Source organism: Grampus griseus (genome assembly GCF_964374135.1).
Source record: "Grampus griseus genome assembly, chromosome: 5".
NCBI classification, from domain to species: Eukaryota; Metazoa; Chordata; class Mammalia; order Artiodactyla; family Delphinidae; genus Grampus; species Grampus griseus.
In genome coordinates this window covers 25,331,765-25,354,731 of record NC_138998.1, presented here as the reverse complement: position 1 = coordinate 25,354,731, position 22,967 = coordinate 25,331,765, and the positions used below count along the sequence as shown (strand labels likewise).

Below are 22,967 nucleotides of genomic sequence, written 5' to 3'. Positions count from 1 at the left end.
GTGTTGCCAGGTGAGAGTTATTAGACATACTAAAAGGTGCCAAACTGACATTTGCCTGTTCCCACAACTTATTTGACATTTTACTGGTAGGTAAAATCTAAAAGACTGAGAAGCTCTGCACAATAACACACCATATCCTTTGAATAAATAAATGAGTGGTAGATTTAAGGCAACTAAAAATCCTTATCCTACCGACGCACTTAGGAGAGGCACCCAGAGTACAGAGAGATTAAATTGGGAAAAAACCGGATTCCAGATGTCTCCAAATTGGGTCAGTGCCGCATCTTTGGGAGGGAGGTGGGGGAGGGTGGAGAGCACCTAAGGAAAAGAGCATACTCCGAAACTGGACTGTGTTTCTTTGAGTTACCACACTTGACACAGCACTATTTTGTTTTGTCATTTTCTCTGGTCAGCCTGATCAAATACTCTGCCCACTTAAGGGAGACTGACCTTGGAAACAATGTCCTGGGAGAAATGGCTGCTGCTGACATACTTGAAGCACTGAGAGCCAGAAAGACAGGTAGGGCATTTTCAGTTTGTGTTCCCCTCCACCTGTCCACGTCTACTCCTTCCCAAATGCAGCGCTACTTACAACTTGCTCCACTTCTTCCATTAAATAAGTGGCTTGAGCTAAGCGATGACCAGGATCACTGTCACAGGCCGGCCACCATTGTGTCGATGTGCCCTGTGATTTGCACAAAGTTCAAGAACTCTTAGGATGTCATATGTAGCCTTTGATCTAGGTAATGAATACTGTTGAAGTGAAAATTTCTGTTGCTCTTTCTTTTCTCCCTCTTCTCTCATCCTCACCTATTCTCTGAGGAATTCTCTCCCATTCTCTATTCTTCCCCGCAACCTGACCTGCAAAGATTTCTCCAGGTATCAACTGGAAAACTCAAGCACCAGCCCTCGTAAGATTCTGATGTGCTTCCTGGATAATCAAAGAATGGTTAAAGTGTGATTGGCACAGAGACAGCATTAACGGTGTTTTATGATCATGTAATCCTTTGAAAATGAGAGAATCACATATGAAACAAGCTGTTTAGCGTTGGCCACGCCTGTCCTCTCTTTCACAATACGCATGACCAGAATTAACAATAGCCAATCTCACTGCTGACGGAGAGATGAGGAAACGTCATTTTAAATAAAGCCTAATGAAAGACATCATAAACACAGTTGAAAGTCCAAATTCAGCGTTAACAAAAGCAGGGAGAAATCTTGGTGCACTATCTGGTAGGTTATGTGGAGAGAATTAAGTGATACAAGCATCCAGTCTTTTATCATTTCTATAATAAAACAGTTTTAGAGGCATGACATAATTCTAGGTTGCAGTTTTTTAACACTGGCAGTTCTAGGGAGAATTATATTACCATCTACTTCATTGCCACTCTTAAACTAAAACTACCGTATTGCCATTTCTTAACAGCCAATCAAATGATTCCAAGATTTTAAGATTATCCCTCTATTTTTAGAGAAACAGAACAGCTACTTTGTAGTCCATTTGAGTTGAATTCAAACTCAACAGAATTATTCTGTTAAAATGAATTCAAATTTAATTTACGCTCAATAAACTGATGGCAGGTTAATGATTTCTTTTGGTTTTTCTTGGCACTGCAGCAACTTTTTCATTACACACTGCACTAGAAGACATTATAAAGCTGCAGGCAGTCTACTGACCATCTCTGTAGTGGGTGCTAATGATGGGTGGTCTCAGATGGTTTGATGGAAAATAATTATCACTGAGTATGTATTTGGAGCTGCAAAACATTGTGCTTGCTTAGTAAATGGTTCAATTTGCACATATAGGAAGATGATCATGAAATACCCACTGAAAATATTCATCTAAAAAACATTAAAATGTAATTTCTAGTTCAAGAAGTCAGTTTTTTCCCAAATGTGGTAGTATATATGAGTAGTTTTAATGCATTCATATTTTGACCCAAAATAATTGAGATATTTCTGATGGAGCAGTTCAATCAGATTGTTGCTTTGAACACCAAGAAAGACTCTTCAAATAGGGTTACCTGGTTGGATTTCATAGGGAAAATATCTTGCCATTTAGCCCCAATGACATCATTTTAAACATTAAAAGCAATTAGTAATATCACTGATTATAGAACTAATGTTCTTCTGATTGCTTCTGTGTTCTTATCATTAGCAAGTTATCAAGCTAATTTCTAATTCTACTTCTCTCATGAAATCCAAATTAACACCCTAAGGTTATTATATTAGCCTACTAAGGAGTTCTTAATGACCTACTTTTAACGATGGAATACACACAATGAAACCTTCCTCAGAAACATCAGGAACCTCACTTGTTTAAAAAAAAGTTAATAAAAAGACAAACTGCTATCCACATCTTACAGGGTTGTTTTTCAACTAATATTTTTAAAGCAAACAAAACAATACTTCAGGATCACTTCATTTAGTTATTCTTATTTATTTCTTTCACATACATTTATTAAATGCCTCTTGGGTGCCAGGCCCTGTTCTAGATGTTGGTGAATTGAGCAATGAATTCCTGCCTTCGTGGGGGTTACTTCCTAGTGGAAGACAGACAGACAGTAACAGCAAACCAACAATAGACAGACGGTAAACTAACAACTTCAAAAAGAAGGAAAACATATACTATTGTGTATCAGATGGGGATTATACTTAAGGGAAAAATAAAGCAAAATAAGGAGATAGTGTGTGTGTGTTGGGGGCTGGGGGCTGCAATTTTAGTTAGGGCTGCCAGGGAAAGCTGTATTAAGAAGGGACATTTGAGTGAAGACCCAAAGGAGCGAGGGAGCAAGCCATGTAAATATCTGTGAATGCACATTCCATGTAAATGGAACAGCAAGTGCAGAGGCCGTAAGGCTGGAGCCTACCTGGTGTGTTCTAGTGACAGTAAGGCGGCCAGCATGGCTGGAATGGGGTGAGAGAAAACGGGAAAGTAATAAGACAAGAAGTAAGCATGGAGGGCAGGGGACCTTTAGTTTTTAACTCTGTTGAGACGGAAAAGCATCGGAGAATTTTAAGCAGAGGAATGACCTGATCTGACCCACGTTCTAACAGGACCATTCCAGCTCTAAGCTGAAAACAGACTGGAGGGGAGGCAAGGGCAGAAGCAGGGAGACCAATTAGGGACTTTTCTCTGGAAAGATTAAACAGCCTTTCAGCAGACGCAGGACACCCAGCAATGAGGGTGAGGCGAGAAGCTGGAGAGAGGAGGAGTAAGGGAAATTCTACACATTTGGGATTCAGCCTTTCCCTTCACCCAAGCCTTCTTTGTCTGCCTTGCTTCCAGAAGGCTGATAGCCACGTAGAGGACTGGGGTATTCTTTGAGAAACTGAATAGCCCCAGAGAAAGGAACTCCAGATGCTAACAGCTGGACACTCCCTCACCATTCAAAGAAGCCTAGCAGGTAAGCAAGCCCTGCACATACACAGGAGCTTCCTGTCAGCCTTTGGAATCCTCGTGGTTCACTGTGAACAGAAATCTGAGAATCTCCAGACACGTGAGGCAATTCTCCAACACAGGAAACCACACCTGAAACAAAGAGAACGAAAGAACCCTGAAGATATACAGACAATGCAGAAAATTTTAAAAAGAAATTAGTTATAACACCCTCAGTAAAACAGAAGATAATGTATCTATAAAATAAGAACAGGTTGCTATGAAAAAAGATCAGAAAAAAATTTTTAAGTTCTTAGAAAGTGAAAACGATAGCTAAAATAAAAACTTCAAAACAAATGTTGAAAAATGAAGTCAAGAAAGTCTTCAGAAAGTAGAACAAAAGATAGGGAGATGGGGCTTCCTTGGTGGCGCAGTGGTTGAGAGTCCGCCTGCCGATGCAGGGGACATGGGTCCGTGCCCCGGTCCGGGAAGATCCCACATGCCGCGGAGTGGCTGGGCCCGTGAGCCATGGCCACTGAGCCTGTGCATCCGGAGCCTGTGCTCCACAACGGGAGAGGCCACGACAGTGAGAGGCCTGCGTACCACAAAAAAGAAAAAAAAAAGATAGGGAGATGAAAAACTGGTGAGAAAATATGAGCAACAGGATCAGTCTAAGAGCACCAGTATCTAACTCGTAGTTTCAGAAAGAGAGAACAGAGAAAAGTGACAAAAGGGAATTATCAAAGGAATAAATGGAGAACTTTCCCAGAACCAAGGGACATAAATCTGCACACTGAAAGAGCCCCCTGAGTCTTCAGCACAGTGCATGATAATCATGGCATTCCAGAATGCTAGGAATAAAGGGGAGATCCTAACAACATATGAAAAGAAAGAAGATTGCACACAAAGGACTGGGAGTCAGAAGGACCTCAGGCCTCCTAACTGAAAGCTAGAGGCAAGGAGCACGGCCATGGCAGCTCTGTGAGAACTCTGCACATTCCCAACTCCTCACCAAGCGTGAGCTTAAACTAAAGATGTTTTCAGCTCGCAAGGACTCAAACTCCGTACGTCCTCTATATCCATTCTCAGGAGGCTTCCAGAGAAGATGCTTGAGCAAAATGAGGGAATAAATCACAAAGACAAAGAATGCAGAATCCAGAAATCGGGAGAATCGATACAGAAAAGTAGAAAAGGGAGTCCCAAGAGATGGTTGAGGGTCAGGCCTAGTCCAGACGGGTCAGAAAAATGGAGGACTCTGGAAATGGGGAGTATTGCATTAAAAACGGAATTAATAAAGCATTGGAAATGCTTAAGTATTTTGAAAGAAATGACGACATGTATGTGAGAAATAAAAGAAATTGGGGGAAATATTTCTAATAGGTACATAAAAAAACTATGCAAATGAAAAAAAAGAGCAACTATTAAATCAGGCAAAAGAAAGTTATATAAGAAAAAGAAACACTGTGAACAAAATATGTATGATCACACCAATGAATCTAATGTGTTGATTTAACTAAAACTTGTGATGTATCTCTATTGAAAGGTTTGCTGAAAGTGACAATAGTAAATATGTAAAAATTTAAATGGAAATATTGATAAATAATATAGAAGTACTTTGAAGTAAGGCAGTAAACATGAAAAACAGCTGAATGAGTTGAAAGTGGTTGTCTCTTAGAGAAGAGTGCTGCGGATGCTGAGGTGGGAGGGGGAGGGTCTGCTGATTTTCATTATAAACTTTTTAATCCCTATTTAATTGTTTAGCTATGTGTATGCATTGTTTTGATCGAAATATTTTTAGGGAATCGAAACGTGCATAGCTTTCTCACCATGCCATTCATTGTTCTGTAACTCCATCTCAATATCTAATTACTATCTTTTTTTTTTTTTTTTTTTTTGCGGTACGCGGGCCTCTCACTGTTGTGGCCTCCCCCGTTGCGGAGCACAGGCTCCGGACGTGCAGGCTCAGCGGCCATGGCTCACGGGCCCAGCTGCTCCATGGCATGTGGGATCTTCCCGGACCGGGGCACGAACCCGTGTCCCCTGCATCCGCAGGCAGACTCTCAACCACTGCACCACCAGGGAAACCCTACCTAAACTCTTTATGAAGCTGTGCTACCTCTTAGGGGGGGTAATTGTTTATATATGCTTACTCTCTACTATATAAAGTTGAACTTCCTTTTTTCTTTTTTTCTATTTATGATTTCCTGTTCATTTTTTCACAGGCTAAAAACTGAATATGGACACCATATAACCATATGGATTCTATCTATTTCCATGGCCAACTAGACATGCCTGGAAATATATTGCTTGTTCTATAATATTTTTCACTGTAACCAAACCCCTTTCAAGTTCTAAAATTTGATAAGACTCTTTTATGAACGTTTAAAGTAGTGTTAGTTCTGTCACGCTTGTCATTTTCTAAAATGTGGGTTTCACAAGTATGCCTTAGTAAAAATAAGTGGGATTCTTCTCTTGTGCATGTGAAATTTATAATTTGAAGGAAGTCATGATCTTTAAGAAAGAAAGACTCTTCTTTCATAAATATATCTATGGTTGGGAACAATAGGAATTTGGGGAAATAATAACCATTTTCTAAAAGACAACATCCCTAAAAATGGGGATCTTCTCCCAAATGAGGAAACTTCTGCTCACTCTACCCCCTACCCTCATTATGATTTCAGACAGCTCCATGGGAAATGCAAGAGGTGTCATTGATCAATGTATGGATGATAAATTGGATTTGTTAAATTGTACACGATGCAGGGATAAAAAGCATAGATTGGGCAACTAGATGAACCAGAATTCTCTGTGGAAACCTGCTGCTTTACAGGTGACTTTGGGCAGGTCAGTTAACCTCACTGTGCCTCAGTTTCTCCTTATGTAAGATACAGATAAGAATAGCACCTATTTCATTTGGTGAGCATTGAATGAGGTAACACATCTCAAGTATTTTAGGACAATACCTGTTTCATAGTATGTTTTCAAAAATAAATATTAATGGCTGGTATTAGTGTTGTTAGAATTGATGATTCCAGTTATTTCATTTAGAATAGCTACACAAGAACAATAGAAAAAAAACCACTTAAGATCTCTTCATTTTGAAGTTAAAAACAAAAACTGTCATTCATTCTATGTACAATGTAACAATTGCTGGCAAGTTCCACGCACCAAACTAATTGTAGAGGTGAGGACGAGTACAGTAAATTATGTCTGCTCTTGAGGATCTTAGCATCTAGCAAGGAAGAGAAGATCCTCATACATTAAAAGTAAACATTAGAGCATGAGTTGAAACAGTATAAATCATTAGTCAGGGTAAGGAAGCCTATAGGGTAGTGACATCAATTTGACAAATCTCTAGAACTTATACATCCAATGTGTGAGGCTTCCTGAGAAATTGTTTCCACTCAAAAAAATAATAATAATAACTTTTTAAAGATTTGCCACTGACATCCACTGGTTGGGAGTGTAAAATCTGTGCTTATTTAGGGGTCTTTTGGCAATGTGTATCAAAATGAAGAATACATGGCCTTAACTCAGGCATACTACTTCTAGAAATGTACTATATATATATATATATATATTCTCACACATGTGCAAGGAAATATGTATAAAGATGTTCACTGCAGCACTGCTAATTATACATTGGAAACAACTAAATGTCTCTCCACTGGTTCTCAGAGAAATAAATCACAGGAAATGTATATAGTGGAATTCTATGCAGCCATCAAGAAGAATGTGGATATGAAAGTGCTTATATGGAGACATGCCCTAGTCATACTACTGAACAAAAAGAGCAGCCTGGAGAATAAAATGTGACAATTTCACATTAGCAATGAATTAATATGAGTCAGCAACTTCACTTCTGGGTTTGTTGCAGAAAAGAGAGTAGGGCGCGAGAGGAGGGTCCCATCCCAGGTCTCAGGTGAGTCCCTGGGATGGCCGCCAAGTGTGGGTTCTTGGCTTCACACAGGAAAGAATTAAAGAGTGAGCCATAGTAAAGTGAAAGAAGGTTTATTCAGGGAGATACACACTCCACAGACAGAGTGTGGCATCTCGGAAGGCAAGAGAGGCAAGAGGGTATGGGGCTGTCAGTTTTTATTGGGGTGGGTAATTTCATAGGCTAATGAGTGGGAGATTATTCTAGCCATTTTGGGGAAGGGGTGAGGATTTCCAGTAACTGGGCCACTGCTCACTTTTTGACCTTTTGTGGTCGTCCTTGTAACTGCCATGGAAGCTGGGGTGTGTCATTTAGTGTGCTGATGTGCTACAATGAGCATATACTGATGCTCAAGGTCAAGTAGAACTGACTCAGCCATCTTGGACCTATTTGGTTCTAATCAGTTTATGTCGTGCCCTTGGGCTATGTCATTCTTTTTTTTTTTTTTTTTTTGCGGTAAGCGGGCCTCCCACTGTTGTGGCCTCTCCCGTTGCGCAGCACAGGCTCCGGACGCGCAGGCCCAGCGGCCATGGCTCATGGGCCCAGCCGCTCCGCAGCATGTGGGATCTTCCCGGACCGGGGCACGAACCCGTGTCCCCTGCATCGGCGGACTCTCAACCACTGCGCAACCAGGGAAGCCCTATGTCATTCTTTTAAAGGTTGTGCCCTACCCACTTCCTGTCTCGGGTTTATATCCAAAAGAACTGAAAGCAGGATCAGGAAGAGATAACTGTACACCTATGTTCATAAAAGCATTATCCACAATAATCAAATGATGGAAGCAACCCATGTGTCCACTGATGGATGAATAGATAAGCAAAATGTGGTAAATACATACAATGGAATATTATTCAGTCTTAGAAGGGAAGGAAATTTTGACACATGCTACAACATGTATGAACCTGGAGGACATTATGCTAAGTAAACCAGTTACAAAAAGACAAATACTATATAATTCCAATTATATGAGGTACCTAGATTACTCAAACTTAGAAACAGAAAGGAGAATGGTGGCTGCCAGAGGGAGGAGGGGGAAATGGTGAGTTGTTTAATGGGTACAGAGTTTCAGTTCTGGAAGATAAAAAAGTTCTGGACATTGGTTGATAACAATGTGAATGTACTTAATACTACTGAACTGTACACTTAAAAATGGTTATGATGGTAAACTTTACGTTATGTGTATTTTACCACAGTTAAAAAGTTTTTAAATGAGTTGATGTGTTATGTGTCTGCAGTACATACGTAGCAATTTCTGGAGAGTCCATTAACAGTACTTGCTTTTTTTTCCATTGGATACTCATTTTCCTATTTTAAGGTTTTTATCATTTATGAGCTGTCAATTTAAAAACCTTAAAATTGTTTGATGAACATCAGTAACAGCACTTTTGGGTTGTTATGCGACCTGATGCCAAAAGAGTGAATTAAGTGCTATGGTTTTTCTGGGAGGAATGAATAAATAGTGGCAAAGAGTGGTCAGTACGGACACAAAGATAAGTGAATTTTTCCTCATTTCAGAAGCAATGTAGCCGGAGCAGGAAGGGAGACGTTCTGACCAATTTCAGAGATGTTACAATGTGAGGGGCAAAAAACCCCGACAGTCCAGGGTGTGTTTGGATGACTGAGACGACTAACCTGATGACAGTCTCAGTGAGGAGTGCTTAGGGATGACTACTGGAAAAGTAGACAGGGGCTATATGGTGGCAGGATTTAAGGGACCAACTGGCACATTTAGATTTTGTTCTAGTGATAATGCAGGGCCACGGAACATTTTGAGCAGCAGAGTGCCAAGTGGAAAAGTGGACAGAGGAAAATTAAACAGGCACTTTAGATTGAATGCTAGAGTGGGGAGGAGAGACAGGAAGGAAGTCAGGCCACAGTAATCCAGGGGCAGGGTGATGAGGTTCAGATTCAGCATGGGCATGTGCCATTTCTCCTTCTTAATCATCCTCTAGCCTTTCATCTGAGGTCCCTCCTTTTCTCTTTCAGACTGCCCAGTTCCCACCAACGGGGGGCATTTTATCCTCATCTGGTTCCAGCCTTCTTTTAACTATCTAGCATTTATAGCCATCTCTAGTCAGATGTGTGATAGCTTAATTGAATGAAATGTGTTTTGGATGGTTCATCTAGGTTTGTTTACAGGTATTTTTGTCTGGCTCATAAAGTTACTGTGGTCAGATTTACATCTGCCACCACTATTACTGCTCTGTTCAAGGTGACAGCCTCGCAGAGGTCTGCTTTCTCCATTCACTTCCTGGCCTCCAAGGCCTCCCATCTCCGCCCAGTTCAAACTTCACCTCTTCCATGAGGCTTTCCCTCACTACATCCGTCCTGAGGAATGTTTCTGTCCCTCACAGCACCTAACTGCACCACTCAATGAACAGCACACATTAGCATCTAGCCAAATGTGACCATGTGTCCACATTTATATTTTTACATATATAACTATGTAAATGCATAAGCATCCCTGTTCCTCTGCCAGATTTCTGGAGTTTGGGTAGTCCTGGCCCAGGCACAAGGCCTGACATCAGGAGATGAAGGGATGATTAGGCCCAGTAAGAAGAGGTGGGAGGCTGAGTCCCAAACCTGACACAGCAGGTGTCCACCACTAGGTGGTAGTGGTAATCAAGCATCTTCTTCCGCTCTCTGTGCCTCAGATTTCTTATCTCTTATCTTTTAAACAGAGATGTTATCTGCTTTGCTTGGCACAACATAATAATAAGACCCTGGGCTAGCAACAGAAGAACGCTGGTTTCCAAACTGTCACCTTCACGGAAGGGCAGTGTGCTCTTTAAGTTACTCACTTTTCTGGACCTCATTATTCCTACGTATAAAAGGAGGTTAAACTAGATCAGAGGTTCTCCGAGTATAGTCCCCAGGGTTCCTGGGATCCTTTCAGGGGACCAACAAGGTCAAAACTATTTGGATAACAATATTCACAGCTATTTCTCTTCACTCTTTCTTGTGAGTGCACGATATTCCTGTTCTAAGGATACCTTGTAATGGGTTTCTTACTGTTATTTTTAAATGAATACATTTAAATTTTTTCCTGTTTTCTTAAAAAGGAAATATATACGTATGATTGTGTATATGTATACATCCATCCTACAAAAACAAAAGTTCTTTAATGTCCTAATAATTTTTAAGTGTAAAGAGGTCGCGAGACCATAAAGTTTCAGAACCGTTGAACCAGATTCCTAGACCGTCATTCATTCACTCAACAAATAACTGCCCCTCCTGAGGCTGCATTTTTTACATACCGAGGAGATGGTGGTGATCAAGACGTGGAGCCCGCTCCGATGCCGTTTGCATTTGGGAGGGAGGAGGCAAACGAATATATCAAGACAACTTCTGAGAGCGGTAAGTGTCATGAAGGCATAAAGCAGGACACGTGTTTCATGCGCAGTGGAACCCTCCATTGTGCTGAGTCGGCCCCGGGCCCCTCAGGCCCCTGAGCTGGCCAGGCGCTGGGTCGCTGATACCCCGGGACACCGAGACACCCAGGCACCGGGAAGCCGCGGGCGCTGACGTACCGTGACGTCACTCGGCCGCGCCAGCCAATCGCGGGCGGCCCCAGTCCTGGGCCGGCGGTGGCCCGCGGCCTGCGGGAGGCGCTGTGGCCCGTCGGGCGGCCCCGCGGAGCCGCCATAGCCTCACGCCTCCCGCGACCCAACGTCTCCGCCGCCGGCCTCGCGCCGCCGCCATGGCCGACGTGGAAGACGGCGAGGAACCCTGCGCCCTGTCCTCTCACTCCGGGAGCGCAGGATCCAAGTCGGGAGGCGACAAAATGTTCTCTCTCAAGAAGTGGAACGCCGTGGCCATGTGGAGCTGGGACGTGGAGTGCGATACGTGCGCCATCTGTAGGGTCCAGGTGATGGGTAAGCGCTGCACGCGAGGCCCGGGCCGCGCTGCGGCCTCCGCGGGCCCGGCTCCGGGCGTAGGGGACAGACCGAGCCTCGGAGAGACTGTTCCTGGAGGAGTGGGGGCGGGTCGCCCTGCCCCGGTGCCCGGGGACCGCGGGCCACGCCCGAGCTGTCGCCGGTCAGAGGGCTGCGGCCGCCGCCAGGGGCCGTGGGGTCGTTCAGCAGGCGCCCAGCGCTAGGGACTGGTATTCTGGGGAGAGAAATGGGTGGTAAGCAGTGCAGTTAAACAAGGTAATTTCAGGTAATGATGGGTGTGATCACAACAATAAAAGTAGGCGATTTGATGGGAGCTGGGAGGAACCACTTCGGTTTGTGTGGCCAGCTACGGCACCCTTTTCAAAAAGATCGCAGAGAGGTCAGGGTCAAGGCCCTGAGTCAGCGGGTCACTAAAGTGGTTCTGGTCACACACAACAAAGTGATGCTCTGGAGTCATCTTCCACAAAAACGACCCCTAGTCGTGCTCTGAGGAGGCGCAGGGAAGAAAAATGTTCCTAGCCGTTGCCTTTCTGGATGGGCTACTGTTCTGCTGGCTTTTAAAGCTGGATGATTCGAGACTGGTCAGATAGCACTCGCTTGGCTTGAACGGGAAGGATGTAAGCCCTTTTATTCAGAAACATAAAACTTCATCTCCTTCCTGGTCCCTTCCTATCATAGGATGCCATTTCTTGGAGAAGACAGTGCCCTGAAGTCAGACCTTTATGGAAAACCCTCTTTTACAAATAACTGTTACTTCTTTCTATGATATTTTTAATAAAAATATTGAACCAAGTGAAACCTTTTAGAACAGCTTCATCTCGTTATGTTTTATATGGTTTATGTTTTAAGATCTCCGACCACCTTGAAGAAGAGGTGCTCTTGAAATGCACGTTATGTTTTTAAATAGGGCATTTAAAACTCCTGCATTTAAGAGCATCTCCCGTTGCGGAGCACAGGCTCCAGACGCGCAGGCTCAGCGGCCATGGCTCACGGGCCCAGCCGCTCCGCGGCATGTGGGATTTTCCCGGACCGGGGCACGAACCCATGTCCCCTGCATCGGCAGACGGACTCTCAACCACTGCGCCACCAGGGAAGCCCTTAAATGTTGTTTCTTGAAGGTAGTTGGAGAACACTGAGGTTTCTATAGTTTGAAATCTTTGTGTCTTGCACTGAAAAATGAGAGAATTGGAGAAAATAACTTAAAAATTGCTCTCCCTTCTTGAGGAATGAAAATTGAAACCTACCAGAATCAAGCGATTTCTCAATTTACTGTCTCTGTAGTATGCTCTTATGTTTTTTATTCATAAGGATTTGTTTTAAAGAGAATTTACAACCATGGGATTCAAACATTTTTTACTTTTAAAAGAGCTTGATTTCAGATGTGATCCGCTTATATTGTGTGTTTTAAAAGTACCTAGTTTATTGGCCTGCAATACAGCTCCCTTGTCCTTCCCCTTTCTTAAAAACTAGAATCATAATTTCCAGTTTGAGTGACATTTTTCACTTATCCGGGCGATTTTTGTTCTTTTGTACGACAAACTGTTAAAAATTTTATCCCCTAAATTTCCTTTAGTTTAAAAAAAAGAATTTCCTAAAAGAACATTTTATTTTTCTCCCCAAAGAAAAATTTTAAAATAGTAAACAGAAATGCAAAATTTAAAATAATGGTTGCAATTTTGCAAGAAATAAACTTTCCTGGGATATTTAAAGTAAGTCAAAGTATGGGCTGTAAATGACTCAGGGTTCACATTAACTTTCTAATTATAGCAAGTATTCTGCTACTGTGGATTAATGTTACAGATTTACAACAGCTGTGCTTTGGGTTCAGGAAAGTTTTCTGGACTAGACCTCTGTATTTTGTTTATGAGGTGTTAAAATCCACTTAGTGGTCAGGTGACAGCAGAAGGAAGTTTGTTTTTTAGCATCATTCTGAAAGGTGTTACTATACTCTTTGGAAACGTGCTGTTTTAGATATTAGGAACATCATCAAAAGAAAATGTTTTCCTTTATCTGCAACGTTAGTCATTTTTAGCCATTTAGGTCAGTTTTTGATAATGAATCTAAATCCAAGCTATAAGCATAATTCAGAGACTTCTAGATTATACAGAGAGCCCACTTAATCCCATGTCCTTTATATTTGGAATTCATCTCACACGCCTAAATGATTGGTTATGACTTCTGGATCTAAGATTTGCCTGCCAGCCCACTCTGATGTAGTTAACACTCTCTTCCTGGGTTTCCACTCTCCCCCCTTCATTCTGAAAGGAGCAGATGGCACAGCGAGCAAGCACTGGTGAGGAAGAGGCGACCAGGTTTGCTAGTGCTGTCAAGTTATGAAGAGCCAGAGTAACCTTCCACAGCTGTATGTTAACGTGGACATTTGAGCTAACTTTTTGGAGCCTTGTTTTCCTAATTTGTAAAAGAGACAGTTGGGACCATGAACTCTAATTCTGTGATTACACAGAACCAGAGCCGTGTCTTCACCCTTATATCATGATCCTTATGATATTTAGTTGTTTGCCTATCTACCTCGCCATTTACTGGTGAGACCAGGGACCCAGACTTGGTCATTTTGGTGTCGGCAGTGCATTACTCTTTGCACAGAGTAGATACTCAGTAATTGTGGAATTGAAGAAGGCCTCAGGAGGCGGTGGTTGTTTTTAATCCACACTGAAGAGGCCAGGGTGGTGTGTTTTCTTAAGGGTGAGAGCACGCAGAGAGGAGCAAACAAATGCCTGAGCATAATCCAGTGTAAGAAGAGAAGCAGGCTTCAGCTCCACCGTGTTTCTATTTTTACAGAATTATTTTCCTCCAATTTATGTTAAAAACTATTTTTTTCTGTTGGTTTGAACTTCCTTTTACCCAACTTTGACTCCTTTCAGCTAGTGAATGAGTCAATTTCATTGGTTCCTAAAATATTCTATATTACCTCCTTCATCAAACAAATAGTAGTACAGATTCAATTTTGAAAACTTCTAGTATACCCTTTTGGTTCCCATTCCTCATGTTTCCTCCCAGGTAATTTATTAAAATATTTTACTGTTGTCGGGTAAATGCTTTGGGCTCAGAGGGAGCATTTCCTTAAAAAGAAAAAAAGAGAACCTAGTATTTAGGAGTTTTTTACATTTAATTTTTATAGAGATTATACAGTCACATAACTTAAAAACTTGAGAAAGTACATAGTGAAAACTCCTTCCTGTTCCATCCCCTCCCAGGTAAACTTTATTATCAGTTTCTTGGATATCATTCTAGAGTTTCTATCTGTGTGTAAGCAAATACAATATATATGCATGGCTTATTTAAAAGGATGTCTTGAAAATAAACTGCTCATAAGGTTGATCTGTGTGAACATGCCCAGTGAGCTTATAACTCCTAATATAGTGGAGTATAGCATATTTTTCTCTGGTGGTTACATCCAAGGTCTTTTCATCAGAGCTTGTAAAAATAGAGGGTCAGTAACCCTTGTGAAATTGCTCATGGTCATAAGTAAATTAGTAGAGTGCCTTGTACTTTATTCATCTTTAAGCAGTTATGTTCAGATGAGGAATTAATAGTATGAGTCTTTAATCTACATCTCTAACCCTTTGGGCCTTTATTTGACTTTGAAGTGTATGGGTTTTAAAAATTGCATTCTGAGCATCAGAATGAGAATTGCTATTTGTTTACTTTTAGATGCCTGTCTTAGATGTCAAGCTGAAAACAAACAAGAGGATTGTGTTGGTATGTTGTAATTTTGTTCTCTTGCTTTTTCAACTGAAGGTTTTCTCTCAGTGGGGATGTTTGAATTTGCAATTAAGATTGACTTTATCAATACACAAAAATAAACTGTAAAGCAGTGATCCATTATTAATATAAAATGTGTTGGTTCTCAAATGGTCTTAATGGAATTAATCTGTAAGTCCTTCAGTTGCTTTAATTGAAGAGAATTGGTTATATATTCTAGACATGGGCATGGTAAACATTTTGATAATCAAAAAAAAAATAATTCTTTTCTATTAAGAAGAGTATAAAATAAGGAACTTGCCAAAACATCCTCCAAGTTTTGAGTATGTTACAGGTTAGTTTTGGTCAGTCAGGATTTTATTCTAACAAAGCATTTCAGTATTCAATATTCTTTTATCATCCGGTATTTAACTTTTCTACTGAGGTAAAAACAATTCTAAATCTCAAGATTTTTTTGGATGTAGTTTATAGAAAGTTTGTTAAATGTTATTTACATCTGGGACTACAGAAGTTGTCTTAGGGCAAATATTTAAGCAACTCAAAGGTTTTTATGTCCCAGTTCTTGAGGTCATCACTTCTAGATTGCTATATAAAAGTGTTTAAAGATTTTCCTGAAATGAAAGGTTACCTTTGTGTTTGTGTGATTTACATACAGCTTCTTAATGATTTATGTAGTTTTGATAAAATCCTGTTTCTTCCTCCCAAAAGACTTAGAATGAGTCCCCTAGCTTCCTACTCCTACAACCAATTTTCACAAAAAGGTTTGTTTCCTGTTTTTTTTTTCCTATTTCTTTTATTGTTCTGTTATAGCTCAGTTGGTCAAGCAAGGGATAAATGAAGCCCATGTTTGAGATTGTATCCCAGATTATGGGTGATTTCCCTTGGTTAAAATTTTTTCTTCGATTCTGTTTGTTTTAAAAATTTTCATTTGGGAATTGTGAGGTGTAGGCCAGCCTTATTTGATCATAGCGAGACCCTTTTCTTGAAAGAGACCTCTCTTTCAAAGCCAGCCACTTTGAAAATTCCATTCTGTTTGTCACGTGAGGAATTGCACTGCCTGTGGATGACTTGACACAGATCCTCACCACTTCCAGAAAACAACTCATTAGAGGTACAACTAATAATGTTTAGAAGCCTGTCACCTGTTTATAATAGCCTGCTATGAGCTAAAAACATTTAAAATTCATTATATCTTGCTAAATAAAAATCAGGAGGACATTTTTCAGTAAAATAAAGACCCACAGGTCTCCAGAGTCAGTGCCTGACTGAGGTAGTCTGGGATCTAAAGAAGGCTAAAGTCTTTTAATCTCCTAACTTGAGAAAGACACCATGTGGAGCTATGTAGGAACTGGGGGCCACCACAGCACCCACAGATTCTAAGCAGTGATGGAAAGTTCCCAAGCACAGTGGTATATCTCATTTCTTAAGTGTAATTTACATATGTAAGGTTCTATATCTTTATAGCTAGAAAAAATTATTTTGACCAGTTAAGCATCTTTGTTCAATATTATGAACCCTAATTATTACATAATCTAAAATAAGCTAGAATTTTGAGCTCGGTAATTTAAATTGAAATATGTAATGTCACATATTCTTTTTTTTCTTTCAGTCGTCTGGGGAGAATGTAATCATTCCTTCCATAACTGCTGCATGTCCCTGTGGGTGAAACAGAACAATCGCTGCCCTCTCTGCCAGCAGGACTGGGTGGTCCAAAGAATCGGCAAATGAGAGCAGTGGAAGGTGTTCTTTGTGCAGTTGTTCGGAGCCCTGGTGGACCTTGTTATCAGGTGCCCTACAAAGGCTAGTACTCTCCAGGGGGCTAATTCTTTGAATCGGAGGCGCTGGATCTGCGGTCTTTTGGGACTCATCAGAGGCATGGGTTAGCCTTTTTCAGTTTTATTTGCAGAAATTCTCTACAATTAAGAAGATAATTTATTAAAGATGGTCTTTCCTACCTCTGTGGTATGTGTCTCACACACTGCTTATAAGTGCTATAAAGGAGAGAACTATAAATTGAACAACGTTTATAATTTACCTACTGATATCCAAGGAGCTATGGAAGCAGTTCCGTTCAGAAGAGAACTTTTTGCATGCTTATGGTTGATCAGTTTTAAAAAAAAAAACAATGTTATAGTAACAAATAAAGTGCAGTTTAAAACCCAACTCTTATCCTTAATCTGTTCCTAATATTTATTTTTGGCAGGGAGGGGGATGATTCATGGAATCTTTATTTGATATTATGAGAATTTAAAGTTTGGACCAGTGAACAGGGTAAATAAAATTTAACCTTTGGTTGTATGAGATTTCAGTGGTGTTCTACGTTATCATCCTCTGTCTCTGACTCATCAAGAAAACCTAGATCTGCACTCACCTCACTGTTCAATTACAGAGTGGTAAAGGACAGAAGTATTTTCAAGATCTAGTCATATTGCGTTGTAATTTAACTGTGTTTTAGGTGGAACGTTAATGAGGGGAAAATGTTTACCATTGTAGCATTGGATCAAAAAGTTTATTTTATCACACGATGTTTTAATAAACGGTTTATTCTGTTTACCTCATTTGAATTGTCATTATTGCAATTTTATGCACAACCTTCAACTTAATAAGCTAATTTGTCAAGTGAATGCTTTTGTTTAATTTGAAAAAATATTCATTTGCTCTTTCATTGGTGGTAATAAAATTTTAACTTTATTACCTAGAAACATAAGTGTAAGAAAATACTTAAATTTTATCAAACCAACTCACATTCAGTGGAAGTTATCAAGGAACAATTTGTGAACCACAATTTATGAACCCATGAATTTTTCCATAATAGAGGCTACTGCTATGCATTTAAAAAACCAAAATCTTAACCATTCACTTCTGCAGTTTCAGAGTTTGCCAATCTGAATCTCTTTGAATCTAAGGAATGTGAATACATAAAAGAATATTAAAAATATAATAATTAGGACTTCCCTGGTGGCGCAGTGGTTGAGAGTCCTCCTGCCGATGCAGGGGACACAGGTTCGTGCCCCGGTCCGGGAAGATCCCACATGCCGTGGAGTGGCTGGGCCCATGAGCCATGGCCGCTGAGCCTGCGCGTCCGGAGCCTGTGCTCCGCAACGGGAGAGGCCACAACAGTGAGAGGCCCGCGTACCGCCAAAATATATATATATAAAATTAAAATAAAAATTAGAATTCTGTATGCCTTCACCTTGCCTATTTATTTCTTGTAGATTTTGCTTTATTATCTTTTTTTCACAATTATCTACTGAAAGAATCACAGTATACAAATATGTTTGGACCATTTGAATGTGTTTCTTGTGCAGTAAGCTGTTTTAGCAGCTCTTTAATCTTTTTAAAAGGTTGTGTCTATAAAATGTGAACTAAATATTTGGCTTTGCAATGGAGAGAAATAGAATGTTGAGTTATTTCTGTCAGTATGACAGTATGTAAATGAAATGTAAAGGATGGTGGTAATAAGTTGATTTTCCACACGGCAAAACTGCAGGTCCACCATCTAACAAAGCTCTGTTTCTATTACACATCAGCATCTGAGGGTAGAAGAGGAGGGACTGGGACAAAGCAGCACTGATCCTATACCCAACCTGGGATGATATCAGCTCATTTGCATAGCCATCTGAAAGTTCAGTACACATTGTTTCATCAGAAGGAAAATGCTGTGACATTTATGAATTCCAATGCAAAGCATTGAACCGGTTTTTCTTTCCATTTGATTAAACAATGTTGAATTTTACTTCACTGGTGTATTGGAAACACATTTGTCATCTTTGGCTGTATAACTTTCCATCTATGCAAGTTGCATTCTTGTATTAACAGCTGACATCTAAGTAAATCTCACCCTACCAAACCCACTACTTCCTTTTTATAAAAAAAAAAGTCCCATTTACTATCCTGAAGTGAAATTCATAAATATATGTCCACACATAATTAAAATGTATACAATAATAATTGTAATATAAAGTAGAAATAAAAGGAAAGTAATTTATAATTCATTTCTTTTTCAGTATGTAAATGTTTGAGCACAGTTACACCAGAAGACATAATGAAGTAGGCTGATGAGTGCATGCATGTGTGTGTGTGTGTGTGTAGTGTGTGTAATCACTACACGAAGACAGCAACAATGTAGACTATTGTGACTCAGAAACATGAGGAACATTTCCATTGATAAGACTTTTTTTCCCCCAAAATGGTGAACTGTGCTAGTAAAGTTCTGAACAACACAAATTTACAATCTTGATTTGCAATTTAGTTGCATATTTGGAAACCTCAGTGGATTTTAAAGCGATGCAGAAATGTACTTTGTGTTTTTATGGAAAAAGAAGTTAGGTTCTAGGCTCAGATAATAATAAACAGACTTTCTACTACATGAATGAACCTTCGAAAGTCGCTCAGGGTGCTGAACCATGTTTCTTCATGTGAGACTGTCTCACACGTTACAAGACACCAGAATTCCCTGGCCTCTACCCACCAAACACCAGTGGTACCATCAATCTTTGTGCCATCCAAAGAGAACATTTCCGAAACATCCCTTTTAGAGGTAGCATAGGCTGTTTGGGGAGCAACGGTTTAAGTGCTTGTACAGGCAATTACATACTTTGCTGCCACTGTCCTAATCCTAATATGACACACACAATAATTTTTTTTAAGTATAAAGGGTTCAGAATTTTGAATAACTGCTATCCTAAAACGAAGAGTTCATAGAGCCAAATCTTACAGATCTGTGCCCTCTTCTCTAGAGGTGTGAACAGCTGTTAAATTAGCGTTTAATACCTAGGACACACATATGATGGTGAATACTCACTTTAGGCTTAAAGAAGAAGCCTAAAATTGTTTTATAGAACTGAAGCTAATGTAGGAGGCTTTACGATCAGAAAAAACTTTTTTTTAATTGTTCCTTTAGAAGTTTGGTAGACATCTGATAAGAAAGGTAACTGTTAAAACAATGCTTTGTTGCTTTTTTAGAATATTGCCAAGGGCTAACTTTGGGTAATGCTCTGAAAAGAAAATGAGAAAATTTCCATGTTTACTTTAGTAAGCCCTTGTTTTAAAAAATACTTAAAACGTTACTGATTTGGATGTAAGGAAAATTGGAATTAAAGTACAAATAAAATTTAAGCTATTTTATATCGGATGTCTGAATGATGTAACAAAATACATGAGAAATGTTTACATGATCGTTCCTCTTTTGCCATCTTTTTTTTTTGGCCATGCCACGCGGCATGTGAGATCTTTGTTCCCCGACCAGGGATGGAACCTGTGCCCCCTGCAATAGAAGTGCAGAGTCTTAACCGCTGCACCATCCCTCTTTTGCCATCTTTATGTCATTCCATTTCTACCACGGTTAGATTTTGTTCAACAAAATATGTCTTACAGGAAAAGTATTTTTTCTGCATTTTGCTACTCAGTTTAAAGGCTGAGAGCTGAAACTCTAGTGCCAGGATACCTGGATTTGCATCCCAGTGCCACCATTTATTTGTGTGACCTTGAAGTTACTTGACCTCTCTTTACCTAAGTTTCCTCATGTACAATGTAGATAATAATAATAATACCTACCTTACTAGATCATTTTGAGGATTGAAGATGAAATGGATTAATACACACGTAAAACTGACAACAGTTTCTGGCACATAATAAGTGCTACTGTTGTTACTTCATTTTAGTCATTTTTGGAAGCTCCTCTAATAGAAGTGGCACTTTAAAAATAATGTGTTTTTAGTTATGGGGTAAAGCACTCCGAACTCTGCTCAACAAAAGTTTTGTAAGAAAAAGTTAATTGTAAACATGTTAGATTACTTGTAGCGCTATGAGATTTTGTGGAGGATGGTAATGAGGCCTTCATGACTTGCCTGTTACATGTTTTTCTAATCATTCAGTCAACATGATTTCCAGATTTTATATTAAGGAAAGGTCCTAAATGTTGAGCTCTATTTTTAATTTTAGGTGTCCCATCTTAGTAGAAATATTTCATCAGACCTTGCAGATATGAATATAGCAGTACATTTTTAAAAATTTTATTGAAGAATAGTTGATTTACAATGTTGTGTTAATTTCTGCTGTACAGCAGTGATTCAGTTTTATATATATATATATATATATATATGTATGTATAAAGTTCCCTATGCTATACAGTAGGACCTTGTTGTTTATCCATTCTATATATAATAGTTTGCGTCTGCTAATCCCAAACTCCCAGTTCATCCCTCCCCCACGGCAACCACAAGTCTGTTCTTTATATCAAGCAGTACATTTTTTGACCACTTGATTTTGGAGATATCCACATGTTTAGAAAATCAGTCTTTTTGACAGCCCTCGGTTTTTATCTTGAAAGACTTTCAAAGCAGGCATAAGCTTTACAATCAATCTCCTGCTTTCTCTTGTCTACGCACTGGATAAACCTGAGTCCGTGGCTAGAACTCACCCTGCTTTTCCTAGGTTGGCGGCAAGCAAGCTGTCCTAAGTGACTATAGCTGCCATATAGCACAGTAGTAAGATGGCAATTCTGGAGCCACTCAGCCTGGCTTGGAATCTCAGCTCCATCTGTGTGATATTGCACAAGGTCCTTAACTTCTCTGTGCCTATTTCCTCAACTAAAATGGAATCATAATAGTATCTACCTTATAGAGCTGCCATGAAGATTAAATGAATTAGTGCATGTGAACTGCCTAGAATGATGCCTGAAACAGAGTAGGCACTCAATAAATGGTAGCCATCATTATAGATCACTACTGCCACTGCCAATCTCTGGCTTAGTTAGAGAATGGCCTTTCAGAAAGGTATATTGCTTGCAGTGATGCTTGTAAGAATCCTGATGTTTGTGTGCACCTATAACCTGTAAAGAACTGTCAAGATGGGTTTTTAGGAGAAAGGTTTTCAACCTTTCTTTCTTTTTTTTTTTTTTAATCCACCTCAACACATCTGAAAAGCACATTTCCATCAGTAAAAACGGGCCCTCCCACAAAGATTCCCAAAAAAGTGTGTGTATAGCAAACGGGCAGGGAGGAGAGTTAGAAACAACTGCCCAGATGAAAATCTCAGGTAAAAAACTTGGAACTATTTTAGCACAGACGAAATGTTCTATGCCAGTTGCATTTTATCCTAGACTCTAAGGAGAAGCCTACTAACTATCTAAATTTATTGGAACTTATATCGAATATGTAACTAAATTCTCTCTACCAAAATTTTAGTGTAATAGAATAATCAGAATTCTTGCCAGACCACCAGGGCTGTGACTTTATAAATCCAAATACTACATAGCATAGAACAAGCTTTGCATGGTTGGTATACAGTCATCTAAGAATTGTAGCGATTCTTAGACCCTCCTTGTAAATTAACCCCTGCAGTGCTAACCCCTGCTCTGCTTTTTCTACTTTTATAAACATTATATATATATATATGACATTACATATTGATAGTAAAATGGGATTATTTATTGCTTGCCATAACAATAGAAGGAATTTGAATACAAAGAAGTTTGCTGTCTTCAGATACGACAGGGCCTGTTAGGGAATGTTCGATTTACAATGGAATTGTGGAGTGGAATGTAGTGAGCCTTCTAAGAGACATGCAGTGCTCTGGGAAGTAGAAGGGACAAAACACATTCTCCTGCAACGTATACAGTACAGTCAGCCCTCTGTATCTGCGGCTTCTACGTCGAGGATTCAACCATCCAGGTCAAAAGTATTCTCAAAAAAAAAAAAAAAAGGTTACAGAAAGTTCCAAAAAAGCAAAACAAATTTGTCATGCACTGGTAGTTATTTACAAAGCATTCACATTGTGTTAGGTAGCATAAGTAATCTAGAGTTGATTTTAAGTATGAGGAGAATGTGTGTAGATTCTATGCAAATACCACACCAGCATCCTCAGATTTTGGTATCAGGCGAGGGTCCTGGAACCAATCCCCAACAGATACTGAGGGATGACTGCGTATGCCTATGAGGATCATTTCTTGTGTGGATCATGAAAACACATTTCTCTTTTATTTAACAGTATATGATACGTATGAGCTCCCTAACATTTCTGGGGCAAGAAC

General features: G+C 39.9%; 1 protein-coding gene and 1 pseudogene across 3 annotated transcripts in view; both read left to right on the top strand.

Annotated features, from left to right (window-relative positions):
• Positions 1-10,841, top strand: part of LOC309822696 — a 43,186-nt pseudogene extending 32,345 nt beyond the window's left edge. The window contains exons 7-8 of the transcript in view: positions 414-520; positions 10,720-10,841. The product of the transcript in view is annotated as an uncharacterized misc_RNA (transcript). The remainder of the gene's footprint in view (positions 1-413; positions 521-10,719) is intronic.
• Positions 10,842-10,941: 100 nt separating this feature from the next.
• On the top strand, positions 10,942-17,469 carry RNF7 (ring finger protein 7). 2 transcript variants are annotated; one of them, XM_082655033.1, is made up of 3 exons: positions 10,942-11,184; positions 14,885-14,932; positions 16,545-17,469. In XM_082655033.1, the coding sequence occupies exons 1-3, from the start codon at positions 11,017-11,019 to the stop codon at positions 16,599-16,601; spliced, it is 273 nt and encodes a 90-aa protein (XP_082511159.1). In that variant the 5' UTR covers positions 10,942-11,016; the 3' UTR covers positions 16,602-17,469. The 2 variants fall into 2 exon arrangements, with proteins under 2 accessions (XP_082511159.1, XP_082511158.1); XM_082655032.1 differs by having other exon boundaries at positions 10,942-11,191.
• The last annotated feature ends 5,498 nt before the right edge of the window (positions 17,470-22,967 follow it).

Bases quoted from the DNA above. Each gene is read 5' to 3' on its own strand.
- RNF7 (XM_082655032.1), top strand. From the start codon at position 11,017: ATGGCCGACGTGGAAGACGGCGAGGAACCCTGCGCCCTGTCCTCTCAC. The intron at 11,192-14,884 runs GTAAGCGCTGCA...GTTTACTTTTAG, and splicing joins CTGTAGGGTCCAGGTGATGG to ATGCCTGTCTTAGATGTCAA. The intron at 14,933-16,544 runs GTATGTTGTAAT...TTTTTCTTTCAG, and splicing joins CAAACAAGAGGATTGTGTTG to TCGTCTGGGGAGAATGTAAT.